The sequence below is a fragment of the Micrasema longulum genome, unplaced genomic scaffold (assembly GCF_059751315.1).
Source record: "Micrasema longulum isolate JH-2025_06_02 unplaced genomic scaffold, ASM5975131v1 h1tg000889l, whole genome shotgun sequence".
Taxonomy (NCBI): domain Eukaryota; kingdom Metazoa; phylum Arthropoda; class Insecta; order Trichoptera; family Brachycentridae; genus Micrasema; species Micrasema longulum.
The window spans coordinates 154,860-173,455 of record NW_028278080.1 but is presented as its reverse complement, the minus strand read 5'-3'; the positions used below and the strand labels follow the sequence as shown (position 1 = coordinate 173,455).

Genomic DNA, 18,596 nt, shown 5'->3' with positions numbered 1-18,596 from the left:
ATAGATGGCACAGCTTTCTCAACCTAGAGTTTAGTGACTGGACCTAAGCCTCCCATCGCAAAATCCTATAATTGAAAATACTAAGGTATTTTATGGAATCTACCCGTTTGAGAAGTTGGTATGCTTTATGATAGTAAATTCTTAGATTAAGCGTATTGTTTGATTGGTACTGTCCTGTTATTTATACAAAATGTCAGATATTTTATCGATATTCAGTTTAAGGAGGTTATTATCTAGCCATTGTTTAATAATGTTTATACCACAGTTTGCTTTCCGAAAGACAGAGTTCCAGTCACCAGCCTCAAATAACAAAACCATGTCTTTGGCAAACGGAATGTTTTTTCCGGCATTTTTTATTTCGCGAAGAGAGTTTATGTAGCCTAAAAATAAAATTAGTCCCAGGACGCTGCCTTGTAGAACTCCAAAAGTAATAGTCGACTTTGTACTTCACGCTTACCCCTGTGATGAATGAATTACTGTTTGTTGCGATCTCAGGGATAAGACATTTTTAAGCAATAGAAAAGCTTTATCTCTGATGCCAATACGTTGTATTCGTTCTATGATAATAAGGTGGGAAACTGTGTCAAAAGCTTTAGCAAGGTTTAAAAATACTGCAACGAGCTTTATTCCTTTATCAAGACTTCGTGTGATAGTTCGAGTAACAGTAATTATTGCATCTGATGTACTTCTACCTTCTTGGAAACTAAACTGGTTATTTGAAAGAGCATTGCCAATCTCAAGGAAATTTATTAATGTGTATTTTCGAAAAAAAAACAAAAAAATGTGATTACATTTAAGAGAGAGATTGAACGATAATTTGATACACGGGTTTTTTCACCAGCTTAATAAATAGGAAAATAGAAGCTTCTTTAAGGCAAGACAGAAAGCATCCTAATTTAAAGCCAGTATCTATTATATGTGCTATAGGTTATAGGTAAGCTTAAAAACTTTTTCAGATATTTAATAATGCTTGTTTTAAGACCATCAATTCCCGAAATATTCGTATTTTTAAAGGAAGATACCGTATCTATCACTTCTTTCGTGCTTGCTGGTGAAAATGTATTCATGAGATTGGTTGAGGCTATCGTTAAATTACCAACCTAAAAGTGCCAGATCACTTTTCGTAGTTTTAGAACATTTTTAAATATTCTTCGCTACTCCTGTCCCAACAGAGGTAAAATAACCATTACAGAATTCGGCAATTTTATAGGGATTGTTAACAACATCGGGCATTTTCACATCAACGGCAATATTTTGTAATGGCTGGCTGTGTTTTTGAGTATGAAAAATCTCCTTTATGATATTCCCAATTTTCCTGCTATCCTTTCCACACTACCCCCCATAAAAGCTGCTACACGACAACATGCACTCTGAGAGTTTATTTTGAGGTGCAGCCGTTGTTATTTGTTGAAAAAGAGACCCAAACGAGTGGGAGTGGAACTAAACAAGAAAAGGTCTTGTGCCCGTGCTAATCAATTTGAACCCAGCACCGGACTCAAAAAGTTTGAAAAGTGCGGTTAAATTGAAAACTATATGTATGTCTGTATATAAAAAGAGTTGTTCACGATCGAAGAGGCTGCCCTCTTTTGCTTCGTTTGAATTTTACAGCTTGAAAATCATCATGCCCTGTATGCCTTTCATGCCCATCTCCTTGGGCAAGTGGCAGTTGATCCTTTCATCTGCGACCACACCTGTACTTATACGTGATATAAGGTCAGTGGTTTCTGGGAAAGGAGGATGCTCGTGGAATTAACTCGGCAACTTATATGCGTCATTGTTGTCTCGCTTTGCAAAGTATCTCTGCTGCTAACATGTTGTTCTGACAATTCGAGTTTCTCTCCCGTAGAGTGCTTAATTTCTTGGCACACGTTATAAAGTGCTGTCATCCCATGTATACATCTTGTCAAAATGCTTGCAGTTACTTCACGGCCATAAATGAGACCACCACGTGTCTTCATTGGCTTCATTAGAGTTTGTTTAAAGCCATTACGCATAAAAATAATTTGTTTAATTGTGTTGACATTGAACTCTAACACCAGATACAAAGTGATACACTGGGATGCAGTATCGTAGTTGGCCGCTTTACGCCGGAGTGCTGTCACTTATCACCAGCTAACCAAACCTCTAGTGAAGCAAAGAAAAAATGGCCTCTGTCGGGGACAGCTGAAATACGTTAATTTTCAACTAATGGTTGAGCTCCAATGGATCAATGGGCCAGAAAACTTATGTTTTAAAATTTGTAGAAAATTTTATGCACTTTTATTATATCTTGCACGGTTTTTATGAGAAGTTGGCAGTTTCCGAGTTATAAGAAAAAAACTACCAAAAAGTTTGATTTTCTACCTTTTCTTGCTTTTTTTTCAATGTTGCGTCACGAAATATAGAATTCAACAAATAAAAACCAGCCAACAACTTTTCCTTATAGTGCCTTTTTTAACACGAATTGACAGTATTATGATGGCTAGAATATTTTCTACGATATGTTCGGCACGGTTCGATGAATGTTTCCGCTTTCTCTCAGTTAGCGGAGAGATGGACAGCTTCCATTTATTCATACGCGTGAAAGTGGAACTTGATATTAAAGCCTCCGAAATAATCTAATATCTCAATTTTTCTCAATCTCGCCACCATCTCAATAATGAAGTACCCCATATATCGACATATTAATTATTTCCCCCATGATACAATAAACAACGAAGAAGAATCTAATATCTATGGTATCTAGTTTATGGATCGTGAAGTGATATTAAATATTTAGAAACGTCAAAGATGAACAAAATCAAAAAGTGGCCTAGAATTTGACTGTGGGTTTGATGTTTCAATTTATTAAAGCGATTTGTGACAAACTCTTATTAGAAAGCAATCAAAATGGTATTTTATTTTACAAGTAACATCGTTTCCCCTCCAGTCACTCTGTTTATGGGTTTAGATAAATATGAAAGTAAGTCTTTGCATTATTACTCCATTCATAACCTATATTTGCTTAAATTAATTAATTTATTAACTTTTTTATTTACAGTTGAATTTGTGAATTGATTCATTAAAAAAAAGTTTAGTGTAGCATACACATATGTAGATTTACGAAGGAAATGACACATAATTTGATTTATTTTTGTTTTTAACAGATGAAGATCTTATCAAATGGGGATGGCCAGAAGATGTTTGGTTTCACGTGGATAAAGTCTCGTCGGCTCATGTATATTTGCGCCTTGCTACGGTAAATATACATTGAAACATAGTTAAGTACAATCATGGGCAGTTCAAATTAAACAGGCTTTTAAATTATTTTTATTCTAGGGACAAACCATAGATGACATTCCTAGTGCAGTGTTAGAAGATGCTTGCCAATTAGTAAAAGCTAATTCCATTAATGGAAATAAAATGAATGATGTTGATATTGTTTACACTATGTGGGAGAATCTCAAAAAAACTCCGGCAATGGAGGTATGGCTAACATCTCAAAATGATATTTTTAAATTTATATGAAAATGCAAGTCAATGATATTTATGAATAATTGTTAATTGCAGCCTGGTCAAGTAAACTTTTTTAAAGACAAGGAAGTTAAAAAAATTAGAGTTGCAAAACGAAACAACGAAATAGTCAATAGGTTGAACAAAACGAAACGAGAAGAAACAGTCGATTTCAGAGCTGAAAGAGAAAAAAGAGACAGATTGGAGAGAGAAGACAAGAAGAAAATTACAAGAGAGCAGAAAGAAAAAGAAAAGGATGAAGAAAAAAGAAAGAAAGAAGAAGCAGAAGTTAGGAGCTACAGCACTTTGATGAAATCAGAAAATATGACTACTAATTATGATGGAGGGAATGATTCTGATGACTTCATGTGACAGTCACATTCCTGTATCTGTGAACATTTATACAGTTAACAAGATATTACAAGTTGTGGAAGCTGAAAATAGTAGAATATATTTTGATAATATGATATTAAGTCAAACGAAAGTTGATAATATTATCCGTTCATTCTGCCATAAGTTTGTGAAAAAGTGGAAAATGCTGAATAGGCTCTAATCTTGTTTTGTAAACAATTTTTTTCTTCAATAAATAAGAAAGACAATCTTACCGTATTTATTTCTGTGCACAGATGAGATGGGCTCAAATCAAAATTTTAATACTGACATTGATTTCTGGTTGGTTTTATTTTGATTGATTAACGTAGTTTTTAAAGATAAAACGATATTTGTGTAATTATTTCTCTTTTTTTCTTACGTGCATGTCAGGATATGCACACTTTTAAAAATTTATCTTTTATTACATGTATGTTTTTTGACGATTTGCCAATCACATAGAATATATCAACGTGCCCTACATAAAGTACTCTAACTCCATTGTTGATGATCTGAGATTTTTCATTTTTATGTTATATGATCTTAAAACAATTCCTTTTTTAATTACAATAAAATAAAAAAGTACCTTTAATCTTTTACAGAATATTTTATTTGCTCTTATATTACACAAAAATATTATACCTGTCCATTTATTATAGGAGCAAAAAATCATAAACATTTCTTGTATACCCGCGAACAGGCCATGCCTTTGTGGGATTTTTTGTTTACTATTTTTACTGCTAATATGTATTTCATTGCTATGTAATCCTTTATTTTTTGTATACTCTGTTTTACCTCTTATTTATATTGTAAAAAAACATAAAAATATGAATAAATTAAAAAAAAATATATATATATATATATATACATAGACACATGATTCGAAGACGTATACAATTCAAATACAAAGGTTAATTGATTTAATTATGATCAAAACCTTTTAATCTTACTCCTGTAAAGTATAACAGATTTGCAGATAGAGCTCTTTACGTAGCCCACGTCGAGATGTACTTGCATAAACCTAACTTTAAAAAAGGAATGCACATTTTTGATTTATCGATAACAAAATATTCACAATGTAAATTTACAACAAATAAACAATGTGCAAATAGCCTATTAAAAGTATGTGAACAGTAAATATAATTCTGTATGCGAAAGGAATAACAGAATGAGTAAAAAATGCAGGTTTTCAGGAGAGCCAAAACAAAATTTAAGAATTTCGGTTTTTATGAAATATCCTACAAATCGTAAACGGCTTTATTATTTTTAATGAATTTTTGCACCAGCAGAGTTGAGAAAGTATATTAAATGTTTATGTAACCTAAAATAGTGTAACCTTATAATTTATTACTTTTTTCTGACTTATGCCATTGTTCCTTTCCAAATATTCTGTCATCAATTATTAAAATGGACACTCATGTCATTTGGTACCAAATAAAAACCGATAAACAATAATAAATTGACTCACATGTACTCCTAAATAGTACATAGGGTACTGGATCATATAGACGTGGTATTAAAAATATGTATATTCGAGTATATTATATTTTAAAACAAATTTGTGCAATCTTATATTTGCCAGTATTTCGATTTGTAAATACTATTTTCAAGAAAGCCTAAGTGGCTTGTGTTTGAAAATAGGAATCAAGTGGTGTCGGAACAAGAATTCAAACCGAGGATCATTACACTCAGAGTCCACGACACTACCACTGGGCCACCGTCCAACTCGAAATAATTATAATAATATTATTATTTATTGTATTATAAAAAAACAATAATTATATAAAGAAAAGGTGATCAGACTTGCGCTCTAGAGAGCGCAATATAAAATACTAAGAAGGTCTTTTTTTCTTTTTATTTATTGGTACTGGGTCATTGTATGGTTTTGGTTGCAATAGTTCATTGGATTTGCCTCTCCGGAAAAATTAAATTGTTTCAAAGGGTAGAGATATATCCAAGAACTTTTTAAATTGTACATCATTATTTTCTCCACCATATCGAATCTATTTGACTTGTTGCCAAACAAATTTTTCTCCCAAAGAATATTTAAAAAAAAACTAATGGCCCTTTGAAAAGGCTAGCGAAGTCTACAAAAATGTTATACTAGTACGTCACTACTCTGACTTCTATCAGGTCACTTTTTTTACTAGTATTCCTCATTAAATGTACCAATCTTTTGGCACATGAAGAATACCAGCATTATTTTTTTGTTCTCTATCATCACGTGTATTAAATCACATTCCATGTGAGTGTCTCCCGGTACCAAAAACTTTTGGTTGAACCTGGTCGCCTTTGCTTCACATATAAAAACATGGCAGCAAAGTTACTATTTTTGTTTTGTCTGCACATGTGTCGGAGTAAAAGGTCAATACATTTATTTCTGATGGCAAGCTCAAAATAAAAGTATACTGATAAGAAGCTATTTCATTAGCTCCTCTACCACCTTCTCCTTCGCGCCACATAAAACATTTTTTTTTTTGGTGGGACAGTTGTAGATTGTACGATTAAAGGTCCACAATAGACTTCTATAAAAAAAAAAACATATTTGTGTTCAAGTTAGGTGTTGGCAGACATTGTTGTAGGTCGAAACAATATATTTTATGCTCATACTTGCTGAAGCTTTATCAATTATTTTAGGCAATTAATTATTTAATATAGGTGCCATCAGCTTCCACTTAATGCAAAGTAGAATTCTCTTCTAATTTTTGGAATTCTGCATTTCCTTTTATTCCAGCTGACCGGGCTTTTTTTTTCATGGCAAAAGTGTCGCAGGTATTACAAGTATCGCGGGCTGGTTTTTTTATCTTCAGTCCCATGCTTTTGAATATGGTGCCAAATGTACAAACTGATACATAGTTAAGTGGCACTTTTTCTTTGTACATCTTGTACATAGTGCCCAGAGTTAAGCCTACTAGCAAACACTTAGTCACCTGTACCGTATTCTTTGAATAATTTTTTTAATTTACCTTATTACACCATCTATCAACATACATTAATTGTTGTCTGAAAATCTTTTATAAAATATATGTGAGGAACGCCCTTAAAAAAAAGGTATTCATTAAATTTGAACGAAACAATACAATTTATTTCTTATTTTATTAAAATGTATTTTTCAAAAGTGGTATTAGTGAATTTTTATAAATCAGGCAGTAAATTTATGTCCACAGCTAGTAAGGATTCCTTTATCCATTTGGGATAATCTCTATTTGGAAACAAATCTTCCATGAATTTTTTAACAAAACTAGGGAAAGTCCCCACCTTTATGTGTCGTCTCATTTTCCTCATAAGATTCAGCTGAAAACACATGTTTAAATATAATAAATTTTAGATATGGAATCATAATGTCATAAGCTACAGACAAAAAAATAAGTTACCTGATATGCAATGTTATGAACTGATAGTAAATGACAAGCTACAGTTTCCACTGTTACGATATTGTGTAAATATGCCCTAGTATAATGTTGACACGTTGAACAATTACATTCCACATCTATGGGATTAAAATCACATTCATATTTTTTTTGTTTTAAATTCAGTTGACCAGTATTAACCAGGGCACAACCAAACCTCTGCAAAGGATAAGATAAAATAAATTCATAATATAACTTTTCAATTAGATTATTAAATAATGAAATAAATATCTAGCTTTTATTTTTATGGTTAAAACATTAAATTAACGAACATAACATATTACTGAATTAAGTTTAAAATTGTCCAATTCTATTTTAGCTCGGAACAAGAAAATTATGTTTATAATATTCACAAAAAAATAATCATGTATTAAAGAATTTCTTACAGCTGTTCTAGTTGGAAAGACACAATCAAACATATCAGCTCCCAAAGCAACACAAACTACTAGGTCCATAGCAACTCCAACTCCCATTACATATCGAGGTTTATCACGAGGAAGGATATTTGTGCTTAAATGTACCATGGGCCAAAATTCATCTTTTGCCTCTCCACCACTGAAAACAAAGAGATGTTTTTAATAAACTCCTTCTGTGATTTACAATTACTACCTATGAAGAACTTCTTGACAAGCCGAGTTGTGTTTATTTATAATAAATATTTGCATTTATATAAAAGCAAATATTCTTCAATCATAAGATTTACTCAATCAAATTATAAGATTACCCAAATATTTCAATTTATGGGGGCTATTTTCAATGAGATATAAATAACTCACTATTAGAAAATGGGAATCAAGTTGTGGTAGAGCAGGGTTGAAACCTCAGACCTCTGATTGGTGAGTCCACGAAACGAGCCACGGGACCACTATATACAGTGTACATATTGTAAAAAAAAAGTTGGTTGATTTATTTTAAACCTATTTTTATATAACAGACTTTCGGCTTTTAGGGACAATCCTTCCCCCCAATTAGTCCGTTATATCGAGGTTTTACTGTTTTTGTATTTTTTATCACTACAGGAGAAAATTAGGTAAAAAAAACAAACAAACAAAATTGGCGGCCTCCGTGGTGTAGTGGTCAAGACGCTTGACTCACACACGAAAGGTTCCAGGTTCGATTCCCGGTGAGAACACAAAAATTAAAATGTGATTTTTCTCAAGCCTGGGTATTCTGTGATGTAATTCGCCACTGTAATCGGGCCTCCTGGCCTGTTGTGGTGCAAAAATAAATAAATAAATAATTTATTTTCACATTTTGTTTTAATTAAATGAAGAATTACACTAGGTAAAGGACAAAAACTGTTTTAAAATATCCAAATATAACAAATTACAGTGGTAAAAATAGCACTTTTAAAAAACACATACCTTAAGCCACCAATGGCATATCCATTAACATCTTTTTTTACGTGTTCTCTGGCACTCTGCTCTCTGAGTTCTGCGTCTAATGATCCTTGGACAATAGGGAACACACTCTGTTCATGGGGTTTTTTATGTGCGAGTAAACATCTGTCAAGCCACCGGGAAGTCCTTTCTGTAGCTTCACAGATCCTTTCCCGATCAGGGTGAGTGGCGTGAACTACATCGTCTAATTGCATTATTATATCTGCGCCTGAGATTAATTAAAAAATGTATTTCATTTATTTTATTTTATTTACTAGTAAACTAATGACAAATAAGCATCATATTTTCTTCTTTTAGTTGGCATGTACAAATATGTGACCACAGTTTTTTTTTATTAAACATAGTAGACATTAAAAGTACTACTACCACCGTCATGCCCTTTTTTCCGTAGGGGTAAGCGGAGAGGATGGACTGCCACACATGTCTATCCTAACATACATTCGTAATTTCCTTTACATTCACACATCTTGTCATACCATTCGTTTGTGTCTGCTTTTGACTTGACCAGACTTGTGATTTTGGTTTATCTGACATGTTGCATCTTTCTGAGTCATACTCGTCATATGTTACCACTCATTCTCGCCATATAAATCTATTTTAACATTCTTTTGTCGTCCATTAGTTCTACGTGACCAAACCATCTCAGTGACTGTCTCTTAATCTTATTGATTATACCTGTCTCAGATTTGCACTCTCACCTGATTTCATAATTTGTTATGCATTGATTTCCCATACACTCATCTAAGGGATCTCATTTTGACTGCTTTCATCCTTCCTCTGCTAGTTCCATGTTTCACTTCCACACATAAATGTTGGGACTAGAACTCTGTTGTGCACACCCAGTCTAGCCTCCATTGACATATTTTTATAGCAATTACTGAGCTTAGTGCGCCTTTCATTTTGTTGCCCGCATTCACTCTCCTTTCAACATATTAAAACCACAAAGTAAATAAGTATCTCTCTCGATATTTCCATGACTTATTGACTTACAATATAAAATTTTGTTGATTTAGCAATGTGTATGAATGCCTGCCACAATGGCTAGTATACAAGTAGCAAGCATTTAAGAAATCCATAAAGGTTTATTGGTAAAGTAAAAAAATTATGAAGTACCAACCTATACAGTTTTGTATCTCTATTGAATGTTCTGGAGTAAGCATTATTTCACTTTCGTCGTAAGGAGATTGGAACTTCACACCTTCTTCAGTAATAGTTGCTAATTTCAATAATGACACCATTTGAAATCCACCCGAATCGGTCAATAATGCTCGATCCCATCCCATAAATTTGTGAAGTCCGCCTGCTTTAGAGAGGACTTTGATTCCTGGACGATTACCAAGGTGGTAGGTATTGCCAAGTATAATTTGACAATCTAAATTTACTAGCTGTTCTGGAAGAACTCCTTTCATTGTACCCTACAAAAATTTCGTAACATAAAATTTATTCAAAATTATATATGTGCCCCGATTCACAAGGCACAACATGGGGCGCTATATGTATCATCATCATTCCCATTCCGCATATAATGGTGCATAGGGCACTGCATTGGTACTTCAATCGCAGCGTATCTTGATCATTTTTATTACATGAAGGTAAGATTATCAGTCTTACGCTTCAGGTCCATGGACTATGAAATCTTCTAGTGCGAAAACACCCCTTTAAATAAATATTTCATATCAACCATGCCGGGAATCGAACCTGAGACCAATTGCATGGTAGGCAAACGCGCTGACCATTACACCACGAGACCGACATGTACATGTATATGAAATTATTTAATATAGGAAACAATGGCTTCATTCATACTAACCTGGGTTCCAACAGGCATGAACACCGGCGTTTCGACGTCTTGATGTGGTAAACTCATAATACCAGTTCTTGCCTTTGTTGTATTGCATTCTGCAATAACTTTGTAATTTAGTGCAGATTTAGGAAAACTCATCCTCGCCATAAAAAAAATATATTTTAACGATGCACGTTGACAACAGACAATAAAACCTCAAAAACACAAATATAAAATCTGTTACCCAGCTGTCATCTGTCACACTTTGTCCATAGACTAAACATACTGTATCCGGCCACTAAGAGGTTTTTTTTAATGTCTATGATAAAAGAATAGGTACCTACCCGTACATAATTAAATTCACGTGTCCGGTCGTAATAAAAAATGCAGCTGGGCGCAAGTGAAACAAATGGTTTCCTTTAATAAGAGTAAAAATCGCATTTTTGTTTAGAAAAAGTCACATTAGTTGGTTGGGTAATATACGGTAGATGCCACTCAAGACCTTTAGCCACGCTGGCTACTTTACAAAATATCGGGTTCTCGTATTTTGCTGATGAATTGTCAGCAGTTCACACCGCGATTTCGGAACGTGGGCTTAACTTAGGAGGATTCTGAGTTGGCAATCAACAGAGGCGTATGTGGACTCCAATGCTTCAGCTAGAGAGCTGTCATGGAACAATGACAAAAAAATTAGTTTCCTTCTTTTGTCACAACTTTCATCAGGGGTGTGCATTTCAGTCATTTTTTCTCATTGTCATTTAAAAAAAAATGCTAACCTTTTAAATGTATGTATTTACTCTTAAATATTATAGAAGTCAATGTTTTTAAAGAAAATTTGCCAAAAAGTGTAAAAAGATGACTCAATAATATTTCTTCTTTTCCATATTCCCTTCTAAATGGAGAATGTGGACATCACCAGACGCCTCCAGGAGACCCTATCGCTAGCCAGCACTCTCACCTCCTCCCATGTTCCTTAGTTCTGCCGAATAAATCAGAAAGATCATCATCGACAGTCTTCCAGGATAGCGGGAGCCAGCAGATGTAAAGAAGCGGCAATTTGGGTTTAGGTTTTCCTGAGGCATGCACAGCACATGTCCAAGACAGGTCCAACGCTGCATCCTCAAGACGCTCGTTAAAGGAATAATATTCTAGATATTTAATTACTTAACCAACATTCTTATAACATTTAACTCATGGTTTGTACTACTACAAGCCAACAACACGCCCAAGTTTGAGATAAATCATATTTATCTTTTGTGATCACATCGAGAATCCAACCCGAAACCCTCCATGAAGAAGCAAGCGTTTTGGACATTACACCACACCACCACGCCCTTAATTTGTTAAATGTATTTTGAATGTCTCTCAGAAAATCATGGAAATGAATTAGATTTGTCTAAAACAATCTCAGAGTAATAACGAGCTATTGCTAAAGAGCTGCCCATATGGCAAAAATCATTCTAGGATTATCAACCACAAAGTTAGTTATAGTTTACAATGGGCTGTAGTCAATCGGGTCGAGAATCGCAAGCACAGCGCCAAAACCGCCTGTTACATGCCCGTTGAACCAAAAATTTGCAACACTTTTGTTGTATAAATACATTCTATAAACACATTAGAATGCAACAAAAAAAATAGTCATGGAACGATTAAGAAATGTAATATGTAGATCTAAAGAGTAGTGTTCATATCTATAAAACAATCATATGTCCACACTTAAATAACGGTTCTCCCATTATTTTTTTATGTAATGAAGGGGAAATCAAAAATACACAAATTATTCAAAATAAGGCAATGAGAATTATACTTAAAATGTATTATAATGCAGAAACAGTGCACAAAGAAATTGGCTTGCTTACAGTAAAGTATATAAATATTTTAAAAAATATAATCAAATTTAGCCAACGTCATACAAATAAAGCTAGGGATAAAAAAAAGATAAGATTACAAATGAGTAGAAAAACAATGTCTAAAAACTCACTGTACAAGGGATTGAAGCTGTACAATGAGTTACCTGAAGAAACAGAAAGCACTGAATTATTTAAAATTCATTTGATAAAATATGTCCTTGAGAAATTTTTGTAAAAAATGAAATGAAATCAAGTTTATTTTAGTTCTTAAGATGTTACGAACTAACTTAATAAAGCATAAATAAATAAATGAAAATACGCAATAGACCGTAATGGCATCTCTATAGCTGTACGCGTTATTACTCTGTGATAACAATAGTCTTAATATAAATTTACTGTAAATTTTGCTGCATGCATCATAAATAAAACAAAATGGCTATTAATAAGAAAAAACATATATTCATATTTGACACATACATAATAAGTGAGTAAAACAAGAAAACAAAAAGTTTCCATCTAAATACATGTATGTATGCAAATTTTAAGATGTTTCCATGCTGTATAAACTTTCATATCCCAAACATACGTACACAAATAATGTACCTACTATGTTACACACATTTTATTCATCATCTTTTCCTTTTTTATTTTTTTTAGACTTTTTCTTCTTCTTGGGTGTTTCATCATCTTGTGCCACTGATGTGTCCGGTTCTTCTTCCTTAACACTAACATCCATAGCTTCTTCTTCTTCCTGCTTTACTTCTGATTTCCTTTTCTTGCCTTTCTTTTTCTCCTTTTTGATACTGTCATCCAGATTCTCAGATTTTACAAATGCTACGGGCTGAAACAAGGAAAACAATACTTGATAATTATGACAGGTGCTGCTTTTATCCACAATATTATAATAATTACATGCAAAGCTGAGCCTTTATTATCATTTTCCTCAATAGTTGTATTTTGAAATTATCTATATGCATATTTATTTGTTGACTTTAATAATATGGAGCAACGACCAAAGAAGCAAGTCAGTATTTTAAATTGAATACAACACAGCTTATCCTGCAAGAGCAACTGTATTGCACATAAGACATCCGTCCACATAACATCAACGGAGTACATTAACATATTACAACAGAGATGAAGAACATTTTAGAGAAGGTAATATAGAAGTCAAGCCATCTACAGGGCTTACGACCCATCATTGGCTGGTTTAAGTGGCCACTTTACACACTGTGTAACATTCCCCATTCTGCCCATATTTGAACATCTATATTCCTTCAATTCTTTCATCTGTTGATGTTTGTGAAGTTAAAGAGCTGAAACCTTTATTTATGAGGGTGAGATTCATCTACTTGAATTATTTCACCTACATACTAGGCAACGCCTGAAAATATATTTTTTTCAATTTCTATACTTCTTCATGGACCAGGTAATTTATCAACAATATTTTGAGTTTGTCCAAATTTTTGTAGACAAGGACTGGATTCAACTCCCTGGGGAGCTGTTTATATTAACATTTTACAACAGAGATGAAGAACATTTAAGAGAAGGTAACCACTTAAACCAGCCATTGACAGGTCATAAGCCCTGTAGATGCCTAGACTTCTATATTACCTTCCTAAAATCCTACATTGGTGACCTTGACAGTTCTACTGATATACCAGGGTTATATCTGGTAGGATATTCAACTGTTGCAGAGATTCGAATGACGCAATTGGAAACGCTGCACTCTACGCAGCATCTACAGAGTATCCAGTTGGACGACATAAGCTCACCCCTCTACGCTGATCGCACAAGGCTACGTCGATCTCGCCTCTCTACACGGATCACGCAAAGCTATGCCAATCTTGCCTAACTACGCTGATCTCGCCCATCTAGGCTGATCTCGCCTATTGCTTTGGACAGAAGTTTATGACAAAAGTAACAAAGATATGACAAGGGTAAACAATTGATTGAACGACAATTTGCTTACTCTCAATGCAGAAAAAACATAGTTTATCTTTTTTTTAGCCCATCTTCGGTGGGACAACCAAACTCTGGGTATGAATTAAAATTAATATAAATTGTAAATGTACAATATTGGAAAACGTCACTAGTGTAAAGTATTTGGGTTTAAAAATAGATAAATTCATGAGATGGAACCTACAAACTGAAGAAATTTGTAATAAAATAAAACGTTTGATTAATTTTTTCATACCTTTAAGAAATATACTAAGGATAAAAGAACTAAAACAATGAGGAACTTCAGCCCTACGGGAAATTGGATACAAAAAATGTTTTCTTACGCGGGGTAAAAATTAGAGCATTAAATTGTACGGCAAAGTTTCTTGAAAATGTACAGAAAAAATAATAATAAATATTTTGATAAAAACGCACTACTTTAAATGACGTCACTGGTTCATGTGAATCAACCTATAATCTAAGAGCTATGGAAGATTTCCGGTCTGCTTGTCGCTTCTGGACCAATGGGAAGAACTGAATGAGAATAAGCGGAAATGAACCTCTGACGTTACACGTGGAGTTATTTCAGAAATACAAAACTTTGAAAAATCGTAGCGCCGATAATATGATATATAAAAATTTTTAAAAAATAATTTTGACTTAGTTTAACAGTCTATTAACAAATATATTTTTTTTTAAAAACCACTGAACTTCCTCATTGTATTATGGATTGGTAAATTCAATACTGACGTATGGTCTGATTGGCTGGGGAAGCTTCAGCAGCTATAGCTCAAAAATCAGTGATAAGAGTTATATTAAAAAAACCATACCTATACCAGAGTGATTCGCTCTTCAAAGAATTTCAAGTGCTGGATATTCGTCAACAGTATATATTGAGGTCAGTAGTGGTCACGCATCTCAACAGGGAAAAATACGCAACGGTTTGTCATGTTCATAATACTAGACACTCCAATAAGGAGTTAATACTTTTTTGGCTCAAAGGCAGCAATATTATATAGGCCCGAGGATATATAACCTAATCCCAGATTCATGGAAATGTGGTGGGATTGCCAGGCTGAGGAAGGTGTTGACTGCATTTTTAATCCGTATAGGTCGGACGGAGTCAGAGAAATTGTTGTCCGATGTAGAAGGACGTAAGCTGATTTCTTGTTTTACTAGTAATGACTTAGGACTTAGAATATAGAGATTTTGGTATTATTTATGTTTTCATTGTATATTTATTATTTACTTTTAAGACTGAAAAAGCACACATAATAATAAAACTGTAATTACTTTTTAATATTTTTATAAAATACATAATTTACTGCTTTACAACGGGGCAGCTATCCCTACTTAGGCAGTTTAGATGAACCACCAGTAAAAATAAAAAATATATATGTTTACTTTTACTACTTAATTAATTTGTTGTATAAATTATTAAATTGTAAAAAAAATAAAAAAATAATTAAGAGTAAGCTTGTAGATAGACCTTATTTTTTTATTTAAGTATAATGTACAGCGCCCTTGAAGTGATTACTCACGAAAACGGCGCTATAAAATTTTTCGAAATTTATTATTATTATCTACGTCGATCACGCATAGTTACACCGATTTAGCAAATTAACAAATATTTTTCAGCAATGTTCAGACGGCATTGCCTCCAATGATAAACGTTTGACCTGCGCGAGTATCATCACTGGGAATTGTACAATCATCATTATCTGGGTATCAACCTACTGATGACTGCCTTGATCAGCAGAGCACAAATTATAGCTTGCATGCACCAGTATCTCGCATTGTGAACTTGAGACAGGATCTAGACTTTTTGGTGAAAGTCTTTCTAGATTTAAACAATCGCTAAAATAGACAAGATCGTGTCTCGAGGTAGGTATTATTATTTAATTTTCTTTAGTCGTACTTTATTTAAATTGTACCCATAAATATATATATAAAAAAAAAAATGCATTTACTGTTAAACGGACCGAATAAGTCAGTAAACAAAATAAATTGATATATTCTAGTGTGAAAGACATTTAAGAAATTATATAAATGGATGAAGACTTTAAAATTTAGAAGTTTATTTAAATCAGATAAATGGGCTACATCAAAGTTCGTTTGTACCTTTTTGGCATCTTCCTCTTCTTCTGCCTCTTGCTTAGGTTCCTTTGATGTAGAATCTGCTGCAGCTGGGTATTGTTTAATTTCACTGCAAAATAAACAAATAGCTTAAATATTCCTCAAAAGATTAAAATTTTACATAAAAAGAATTGACTTTAAGAAGGACATACTGAAAATTATGAGAATATAATTTTGATAATTGTTAAACAAAAGTGTTAAGAGATTCTCTTTTATGTGAGATGTTAAAGGGTCGCTGTATTTATAAACATAAGGTTAAGTTAGATGATTGTAATATTTTAGAAAAAATGAGCAGATAGGTAAAAAAGAAAAATTTGATAATAATTACCTGACTCCGTGATATTTATCAAATTTAGCCTTTGCTTTGCCTGTGCCGCTTATTGACCGGATATTTCCTTCCTCGAGTAACCTCAGTCGAGCTTCCAACTTCACTTTGTGTCCTGCTCCCAGATCAAAGGAGCCGTCTTCTCCGAAGGCATCAACTCTAGTAGCCAATGCTGCTTTGGCCGCTAACATTCGTGACATTTTCCCCTTGTTCTTTGTACTCGACTGCCCGATGAGTTGAGCGTGGTAGATTATACCGTATTTAGGCGTCTGCTTTCTGGTTTTAAGCGCTCTGAAAAGAGCTTTCTCCGCACCGAGTATCTGTACTGTGGAAGCAGGGTGTTTGGCCAAGTTCATTAAAGAGCCAGCCCTGGAAATGAGCCTCGCTCCGATATGTTCTCCGACTAAAACTGATAGATTTGGAGCCATAGCCATCATCCTGGCTTTTAAATAATCCGAAAGATGTGACCTATATTCACTGATGGAAATGATTTCATCGCACAGGTTTTGAATATTCATGATGTCATCATCTGAGATTTCTGTTCCCATGGACACCTCAGCAGCTTCCTTTACTTTCTCTTCATCTTCTTCGGGTAAGATATCAGACAGATCAGTTTTGATCGCATGATCTCTGGTGCCAATAAGTTTGACTGTTTTGACGTAAGATATATTGTCGGTAATAAGCTTACCGAGCTCTGGGAAATGCCACCCGTACCATTCTCTACAGCGCATAATATAATTATTTAATTCTTTATCCAAGTCATCCAGTAGGCATTGAGCTTGTACAATCATGGTGTCAATTTTGTCTGGAGAAAATTTCAACTTGTACCGCGAGAGTGAATGAGCTAATCCTAGAGCCATGGCGGTCATTTCCTTTTTAGGTAGTCCAACCAGCAAACTGTCCAACTGAGATCTCATACAGCGCATTAGTTCTTGGACTCCGGTATTGGACACACACTGCAAGTTCAACTTATCTTTAATTGCATTTCCCAGCTTAGAATCCGCAACAAGAAGTTGTTCTTGAATGTCGTCATTCTTGTAACCTTTCAATAACTTCTTTAAAGATTTCGAGAGTTTTCCTTCAATGGCTGCTGTAGTAGCTGACAGAGCTTCGGTAGTGTCTTCAAACTTCGCAAAGTGTTTTAGTTTTACTCTGAAAAGTTATGTGAATATAAAGTTAATAATGTAACCTGAGATAAATGCTAAACTTATGTAGTAGGTAAAGGTGTAGACATTTAAGTTAAGTTGTATTCCACAGCCAATAGAATATTTGTTGTAAACCCTAGGTTAAGAGTTAAGACCACATGGATTTTTGGTTAGAACGGGAGTGAAATTAAGGATGTATATTTTTACTTACATTTTGCTCGCCTTTTCTGGTGTTTCAAAATCTTCATAAAGATTATCTACTTTTGCTAATTTAAGTTCGTCGAGTAACTGAAAAAAGGTGTTAAAAGCATTAAGTAAATGACAAAATTGAAGACAAAGGATTATCTGTAAAATGATAAGTGAGAAATAAAACAAATTCGCGAAGTACAAGTAATCTAAAATTTGTCAAATTGTTTCAAACACGTGGTAAACAAAATATTAGTATAGACATACCTTAAAAATAGCGTACCCCGCCGGGGTTTCAAATAATATAAGCATTATAAAGCTTTCTTTAACAAATTTTATATCAATATATCAATTGATATTAAAGTTAGTTTTATTCCATCAAAAAAGTACAAATTTTCAACTCTATAGATGACGGACCTCTGTTTCGAGGTTAGATAAAAACACAAAATTCACAAAACGAACGCGGCACACGCGGTTCAAGCTTGTAAATGACAACCATAGATAAAAGATAAATGATGACAACCAGATCGGTGTTGGTACACGACAACACGACGTACAAATAATAAGTCTCTTATATTAT

At 33.7% G+C, this 18,596-nt stretch overlaps 3 protein-coding genes and 1 long non-coding RNA gene across 4 annotated transcripts in view; 2 read left to right on the top strand and 2 right to left on the bottom strand.

The window, feature by feature from the left end:
• LOC148278342 (uncharacterized) overlaps positions 1 to 18,596 on the top strand; it is a 190,347-nt gene that overhangs the window by 54,421 nt on the left and 117,330 nt on the right. The window lies entirely within an intron of this gene.
• LOC148278349 (coiled-coil domain-containing protein 25) lies at positions 2,699 to 4,070 on the top strand. Its single transcript, XM_088231536.1, has 4 exons — positions 2,699 to 2,941; positions 3,126 to 3,217; positions 3,298 to 3,444; positions 3,529 to 4,070. Exons 1-4 carry the CDS (start codon positions 2,869 to 2,871, stop codon positions 3,841 to 3,843), a joined length of 627 nt encoding a protein of 208 aa, XP_088087662.1. The 5' UTR covers positions 2,699 to 2,868; the 3' UTR covers positions 3,844 to 4,070.
• On the bottom strand, positions 6,923 to 10,711 carry Tgt (tRNA-guanine transglycosylase). Its single transcript, XM_088231535.1, has 6 exons — positions 10,461 to 10,711; positions 9,768 to 10,065; positions 8,615 to 8,858; positions 7,637 to 7,805; positions 7,215 to 7,409; positions 6,923 to 7,134 (listed from the first exon to the last, which is right to left on the bottom strand). Exons 1-6 carry the CDS (start codon positions 10,599 to 10,601, stop codon positions 6,976 to 6,978), a joined length of 1,206 nt encoding a protein of 401 aa, XP_088087661.1. The 5' UTR covers positions 10,602 to 10,711; the 3' UTR covers positions 6,923 to 6,975.
• On the bottom strand, positions 12,721 to 18,509 carry nop5 (nop5 ribonucleoprotein). The gene is made up of 5 exons (XM_088231540.1): positions 18,284 to 18,509; positions 18,042 to 18,118; positions 16,689 to 17,837; positions 16,346 to 16,430; positions 12,721 to 13,124 (listed from the first exon to the last, which is right to left on the bottom strand). The coding sequence occupies exons 1-5, from the start codon at positions 18,326 to 18,328 to the stop codon at positions 12,906 to 12,908; spliced, it is 1,575 nt and encodes a 524-aa protein (XP_088087666.1). The 5' UTR covers positions 18,329 to 18,509; the 3' UTR covers positions 12,721 to 12,905.

Coding starts and splice junctions, on each gene's coding strand:
- LOC148278349 (XM_088231536.1), top strand. CDS start 2,869: ATGGTATTTTATTTTACAAGTAACATCGTTTCCCCTCCAGTCACTCTG. Junction 2,942..3,125: donor GGGTTTAGATAAATATGAAA/GTAAGTCTTTGC, acceptor TGTTTTTAACAG/ATGAAGATCTTATCAAATGG. Junction 3,218..3,297: donor TATATTTGCGCCTTGCTACG/GTAAATATACAT, acceptor TTTTTATTCTAG/GGACAAACCATAGATGACAT.
- Tgt (XM_088231535.1), bottom strand. CDS start 10,601: ATGGCGAGGATGAGTTTTCCTAAATCTGCACTAAATTACAAAGTTATT. Junction 8,859..9,767: donor AGAGATACAAAACTGTATAG/GTTGGTACTTCA, acceptor AATTAATCTCAG/GCGCAGATATAATAATGCAA. Junction 7,135..7,214: donor TTCATAACATTGCATATCAG/GTAACTTATTTT, acceptor ATGTGTTTTCAG/CTGAATCTTATGAGGAAAAT.
- nop5 (XM_088231540.1), bottom strand. CDS start 18,328: ATGCTTATATTATTTGAAACCCCGGCGGGGTACGCTATTTTTAAG. Junction 17,838..18,041: donor CCAGAAAAGGCGAGCAAAAT/GTAAGTAAAAAT, acceptor ATAACTTTTCAG/AGTAAAACTAAAACACTTTG. Junction 13,125..16,345: donor AAGAGGAAGATGCCAAAAAG/GTACAAACGAAC, acceptor TCCTTGTTTCAG/CCCGTAGCATTTGTAAAATC.